The 7,362-nt window shown below is 34.4% G+C and overlaps 1 protein-coding gene across 1 annotated transcript; it reads right to left on the reverse strand.

Moving 5' to 3' along the window:
• Positions 1 to 152: 152 nt before the first annotated feature.
• Positions 153 to 6,157, reverse strand: LOC128982525 (ribonuclease H2 subunit B-like; the record flags this gene model as incomplete). Its single annotated transcript, XM_054401482.1, has 5 exons — positions 5,909 to 6,157; positions 2,757 to 2,913; positions 1,656 to 1,752; positions 742 to 856; positions 153 to 317 (listed from the first exon to the last, which is right to left on the reverse strand). Coding segments are annotated over exons 1-5 (619 nt in total), but the record flags the coding sequence as incomplete, so codon positions are not given.
• Positions 6,158 to 7,362: the final 1,205 nt, after the last annotated feature.

Consider the following 7,362-nt stretch of genomic DNA (forward strand, 5'->3'; position numbering starts at 1 on the left):
TCTCAGGTAGCTCTCTGCAACAACACGGTTATTAATTGAAAAAGCAGTAAGATGAAAGGGATTTTTACATTAGTGTACGAGATATGGGATGTTATGTCTAGGATTAAGATGTTGAATGATAAAATAACCCTTTCAAGTGATTAGTTGCTGACCTGCAGAGTCCTGATTAGACTTGACGAAGGTTGCGGAGACTGCGTTGTTGCTTGACACGTGGATCCCTTTCTGCTTCAAGACTTCACACACTCGCTCAGTCTTCCTCGCCAACCATGTCAGTGTCTTCTCCTCGTTGTACTTGTAAGCGTTGAGATCCTCATCACCTGAAAAAATAAAACAGTGATAATTATATCATTCAAAAGATGAAAGCCATTGACCCAGATGCAATTAGTCATTAGGCCATGCAATATTTAGGCTATACTATCTAAAAAAAGTTGATGTTTGAAGTAACAAGACGAGAGATTGGACTGTTTCCTTGACAAACAATGACATTACACCATAAACACACAACCTTTATAAACCTTTGCACTTGTGATTATTGAACTACCATAGTTTGTAGCTTCTTGCCAAAGACTCAATTAATACAACAGTAGGAAAAAAGTGAGACAGCAGTAGTTCAAAAACGAAATAGGACCTTAATTTAAAAATATTTTGTTAACTACAGTGTGTCAATAAAGTTATTAAGAATATCCTAATGTATGTATCTTAAAGCTAAACAAAAGGTATAGCCTATGAAATGTTTGTTACCTTTTTTGTCAGCGACTTGTGACAAATGTTTCAGTCCTGAACAAGAGAGAAGTCTTTCTGCTTCTGGAAAGTCGTCATCCTTCAGAATCTGATCCAGAGGACAGGCATGTTGGGACTGAAAAAGTTAAAATTTTAATGCCTAAGTTATTTTAATAAGAGAAACTTTTAGTTATAGGATTTAAATATTTATAAACTCAAAACTTTTAATCTGTGATTATAAACAAACAAATAACACAGGTATGGTCACTGGCCATGGCTTCCTGGAATTGCACCAGCATCGCTTGACGATCCACAATGGAGACACTGCACATAGGAAATGTAGGCAGTCAGAGGATACTGCAGACCATCTACTCTATGGCTGCACAGCTCTGAACAAGGTAAGGGATAGTACTCTTGGAGCAACGACAAGGGGACGACACCTTCCTCAGGAGGAGCTCATAGATAGGATGCTGAAGTTCATTAAGCAACTCAGGTTTGACGGGCTCTGACATATCAAGTGGGGAGCGCAAAAAGCCTATTAGTGGCTGACGTGCAACAGGACAAGGTCCGCACCTGAAGAACCAATCAATCAATTGGTATGTGCTGAGGCACCGGAAAACTCGGAGGAAAAAGTAGAAGAATCATCAGAAGACTGAAAATGAACGTTTGGCAAGTGGAAGCGGGTGGTAGCTAAGAGTAAAGCATTTACATTTACGACCTAAGGAAGGAGCTTAACTCAACAAGGAGGTGAGGTGTATGTTTGCATTCCTAGATAATATCCTCAAGATCAATCAGCTGATCATAGGAATGAAATGTCTGTTTATCTTGGTTTTTTTGTAATGAATTTATACTTTAAAATTTCTTGCAAATATATCATGGTTAATCAGGGAATTAACACATAAAATGTGTTTATAAGTAGTCTTTCTTATACTTACTTTTCTCAAATATGGTAGAACCAAAAATATTGGATCCACAGGAGTAGAGAGATGCATCTTTCCGTCAGATTTTACAGAATCCTCAATGAACCATGATCTGAAAGGATAAAGAGAGTGCATATAGTAGGCAATATGTATGAATTACTGTATCAGGGAGATATCCAGATTTATTAGCAAACTTTGGCTATTTCAAACAATGTAAGATAACCCTCCATGCTTAACATATCCATAAACAAGTCCGGGTTCACCTATTTATGGTTATGTAACTAAACAGTTGTTCAACATGTGGAATTTCAATCAATGTCATTACTAAAATAATAAAATTGAGACATAAAAACAATGTGGTATTTGTTTTTAATAGTATATTATGTTACTAGCCCGGTAAGTGGTGTTTTACAGTGCGAGCACGACAGCCGAGTGCGGATTTTCATGCAAGTACAGTAAAGCTTACCGGGGGAGTAACGTACGATACTTCACATCATACTACACAGAAAAATTAGTACAATTTAAACGCATAACACAATTTATTTAGGACTTAACATAAATTATAATATTTTTATATCTCAGAAAATAAAATAGGCGGTTGCAATCAGCTGTTTATTTTATCAGCTGACTAAGTGCACGGTAAAAAGCTTTGACCGTGCAGTGCATGATTAAAGTACTTTACGTTACTTTTCCGTGTGTAGGCACGGCAAAGGGCAACTTTCCAGCCAATCAATACGGATGGAAAAGTACAGTACCTGTTTCTGTTTAGTATGATTTAAAGTAAAGTTACATGCTTTAACATCTTTTACACTAAAATTTAATTTAATATCACACATATTTCTGGTTTGAGTACTTCTTCCGTATTACTACTTTACTGACTTTATACCACCACAGAAATTATTTGGGTGGTACTGACCTATGGTGAGAGACACTTAAGGTTTAAAAAACTATGAAAGCTGTCAACTTACAGGTTATGGTACAAGGTACAACTCATGACAACATTGGTGCAAAACGTTAAATCTAGTGGGATTTTTGTAAAACATATGCTTGATATATTGATGAAAAAGTTACTGTTAGGCCTTAGAACCAAGCCCCTTCAGATTCAAAATTTGTTACCTTTTATTTTCCGAAAATGTCAAAACTTTTTCCTGGATCAAGTTGTCACCGGGGCTGAACAAGAACATGGCTGGAGCGCCAGTTTGGGGGTGCCTCAGCTGAACAACATCTGGTGTCCCGCTGCCCTGATATCCCTCAGGCACCTCAAACGCCTCTCCTGAAATATCAGGAATTTGTAAGACTATGATGCAACGTATTGTTCACAATGTAAGTGGACAATACAGTTGAATGGAGTTTGTATTCAATGATATATTTACACTAATATTTTTGATGTTACAACAACTTTACAACTAGGCCTAAGAAAACCTAAGACTACTTTACAGGGAATATTGTTATAAGCTAACCAATAATAATCATATTAGCCTACAAGAAGTTGGTAAAAATCGTCTTTTTCATATACCTACGTACAAAGGTCTGTTAGAAATAATTTCATATTTTAAATAAATCAAAACCAGCTAGCCTACATCTATATTTTTTATATTTTCAGTAATGCTAAAATTGCAATATAGGTATTTTAATGCCACTATAATATGGGATTTTTCAAAAATTAATATAATATAGTCTGTTAAAAGTCAATTAGGCTAATTACCATTCCTGGTTAAATACAAGAAAAGAGTTCAATTGTGGCAATCTTTTATTTAATTTTTTTAAGGGCTGATATGTAAGCTAAATAATTTATAAATAAAAATACTTTTTAAAAATAACACGTTTTTAAACACACTAAAAAGTATAAAATAATGTATAAAATGTTGAGAGAATAAATACTTGTAAGATTTAAAACTAAAAACGTGGGGCGCACGCTGATTTACAATTAACTTCACCTATTGAACTATTATGATCTATTGCATGCGCCCCACGGTTTTCGTTTTAAATCTTACAAGTATTTATTCTCTCAACATTTTATACATTATTTTATACTTTTTAGTGCGTTTAAAAACGTTTTATTTTTAAAAAGTATTTTTATTTATAAATTAGTATCTAGTTTTTAGTCTTTAATTTGTAAATATGTTAAATCTATTTTATATAGCCTCTTAATGCATAACCAAAACCCAAAACCTTATTATCTGTAATCAGATGTTTTATCTTTAATTTGAAATGATTGTTTTATATTTTTAGAATATCTCGGGAGCAGAACCTGTACCCTTTAACCTCTGCTCTTCTAACTGTCAAATTTAAGTATTTACAGCTGACTTAAATTAATTTATATGTTTACATTCTTTTAAAATGTAAACATGGAAAATTTTGAAGCCAAAGGGGCGTAGCCCAAGGGAAATATGAAAATTAAATTATATAATATTGCATTGTCATCCATTTGTGAGCTATGTTTCAAGTTTCAAGTCTCTAGCTCATCGGAAACTTCGTTTAAAATTGATATTAAAACTTGTAGGAAAGCGAGCTAATAAAAACAAGCCCTTAAGCCAAGGGAAATATGAAAATTAAATGATATAATATTGTATTGTCATCCATTTATGAGCTATGTTTCAAATTTCAAGTCTCTAGCTCATCGGGAAGTATCAAAATTTGCAAGAAAGCGATTTAATAAAAACAAGCCCATGAGGCGTAGCCCAAGGGAAATATGAAAATTAAATGATATAATATTGCATTGTCTTCCATTTGTGAGCTAGGCTACGTTTCAAGTTTCAAGTCTCTAGCTTGTCGGGAAGTTAGTATACAATTGATTTCAAAATTTGTACCGGACAAGAAAGCGAGCTAATAAAAACGTTTTAAAAATACCCCCACCCCCGCCTCAGCAAACCTGACAGGCTTAGGGAGTTTCCATTTCCGGGTTTAACAAATACTTTATACTTTAAATATGTACTTTAATACTCTTTAATGAAATGGTGATCAAACAAAGTAGGTATTTATGATAGGCTAATTATAATTTATATAGTAAATAATGTTATTTACTATACTTAGTCAAAGCTACATAACAAGTCAAGTAAACTTTTAATGATCAATACAATACTTCATCATACGAGTCTCTGTCGCCCATTTAATACTATTGTTTATATGCTAGTAACTCCCTAGTTTAACTATAAAGTTTAAGTTTAACAAAAAAGAATAGATATTAGCTTATTGTACAAATTTGATCCAATGCATTTTTTTCGAATTGTTGTAATATGAAAATAAGGAAATCTGCAATATTAATTCTTGGCAAATTTGTAAATGATGTAAGCTGTAGTATCGGTACCTATACTACAGTACCAGAGTAGGCCTACCTAGGTTTGCTGCCACAGGGAGGCTGGGTATTTGTACCATTGCTGGCCAATCTTCATAGATCTAGGGGTACCGTTACTCAAAGTATAGGCTACAGTCAGTACTGCTTGTTAATACGTGGAAATAACTTAAATGAATAGAATTGAATTGAAAATCCTGACCCTACTAAAGGATAATTAGATAGCCTACTTACTTTGTAATGTTTTGATGGAGATAAAATCATTTATGTATTCATACATTATTCATTTTAATGTTTAATTTTTAAGGGCTCACACTAGTGAGAGAGGAGGTGCATGAGTACCTACTATAAGTTATACCAGGAAGGCCTAAAATATGGACTTTCCCCATTGATCTCAGATGTACCTCGAGTAGCTACCAATCCTCGTTCAGCTATTAAAATTTATAATACTCTGCCTACCCGGATGTGGGCAATGGATGCGCCGTCCTTCAAGAAGGCACTGAAAGGGACATTAGTAAATAGGCCGCTGTACTCCCTAAAAGAACTTGAGGTTGAGCCCCTCGTGAGATAGTGTATGTCCGCCATGCCATCCGTTAAAATGGCAAGTTTTTTAAAAGTAGGCCTAGCCTATGGTTTTTGTAAATATTGTATTTATTTTCTTATAAATTATGACACAATCTATCAGACTAGATCTGGCAAAGATGCAGAATTCAAGTAGGTTACACAAATATAGCATAGGATGTATTGCTACTAATGGTTGGGGAAAATTTTACAATGGCCAACCATTGTTCTTTAATTCAGGGTTCCCTAAAAGGAAAGCTAAGGATTTTGATAACATAACTCTTTTAGAAGACAGTAAGTGGATAAAATTTAAATTATTTTAAACAATTTACAGCATAGACCAAAACAGAAATGTTTTAAGCCAAAAACAACGAACATTATCTTAAAGTAAAAACTGAATATTTTTTCCATTTACCTTTAAGTAGAAACACCCAATTGTTGGAAGATTGTGGGTTAGTGGGTTTCACACATTTTTTCGGCGAAGCTTTGACTCTTGGCATTGTAATTTTGAACTTGAGGCGTTCAAATATCTACTTTATTCCATTAACTTGTTTTGACATCAATCGAACCAAACAGCAATTTGCGGAAGAAGCAAACATCGACATTCGACTTCGACACACAACAAACAGGCTGTCAACAGCAGAACGCAATAATATGACGGTAGCTTCAGCTTCAGCTTGCGGGTCGCCGCTGGGCAAAGAACAGGTTAGCCAACAAGTATCTCGATTTGTGTGTGATATTATAAACTGTAACGTAAATTTTACCTAGGCTGGCCAGTGCCATAAAAATTTCCCCAAAGAAAAATATCAGTACTGTACTGTAACACAAATATAACAACAATTTGCTTTCTCTATGAATTTTATGAGTGATTAGCGTAGCAGGAGTTAGTTATTCTTTAACTAAAAATAAAAATAAAAAAATAACTTTTAGAACTTATATCTTTTAGATAAGTATTTTAGTACTTTGAACTATTTTACTAGATTTTGTATTTTACAAACGCCGATACACCAATACAAACTTTTTACGAAATTGATTACAACATAATGTCCAATTTCACAGTATGATTTATTCATACAAAAATGTGCCTAATTACCTTTACAACATGACATTTTCACAACAAGTTTATCTATATAATTAATACGCTACATGAAACTTTGTCGGTTGAACTCCTCCGCCATTTCTTAACCGATTTTATCCATTGACGTCTCATTGGAAAGAGCGTGTCGCGTAGATTTGCAAACTGGCCTTACATTTTTGAAAACGTCCCTTGGGCTCTGCCCCAGTGGCTTTGAAAGTTCCCATGTTATCCTTTTGGAGAACATAATTGTTTACATTTTGATCAGCTGTATAATTTAATTGCTGTTATTTATTTTTCAATTCAATGAAACACATTGAGTACATTTATTTACTATTTGAGTTTGTGTAAACATAACCCCCAAGACGGATCGTGTTAGTATGGTTGTATCCTAAATTTGTGTATTTATCGTTGTTTTGTGTCGCTATGACGGATCGTGTTAGCATGATTGTAACTTAAATTTGTGCATTTATCGTTGTTTTGTGTAGCTATAATTTGTTTATTTATGTTGTTTTTTTTCTTTTAAATGCCTCCGACGCGACGACAACGAAACATAGACAGGAGACGTAATCGTGATAACTACCGCAGCTACAAAACAGTGGCGCGTAATAGGCATAACTCATCACAGAGTCAGCACCTGACCCTGGACTATCTCAACTATTGATACAAATGCGCCCTAACACTAACCCAAAACGACTTTTCGTTCTCAATTGGCCCTCTATCAATGACCTGTTGCATGTACTGCACTGTACAGCGAGGTATTTTGAGAAGGAGAAAACCGGCCGGAATTCTTT

This window comes from Macrosteles quadrilineatus, unplaced genomic scaffold, assembly GCF_028750875.1.
Source record: "Macrosteles quadrilineatus isolate MER2022 unplaced genomic scaffold, UCM_ALF_1.0 Scaffold_447__1_contigs__length_65970, whole genome shotgun sequence".
Classification (NCBI taxonomy): domain Eukaryota; kingdom Metazoa; phylum Arthropoda; class Insecta; order Hemiptera; family Cicadellidae; genus Macrosteles; species Macrosteles quadrilineatus.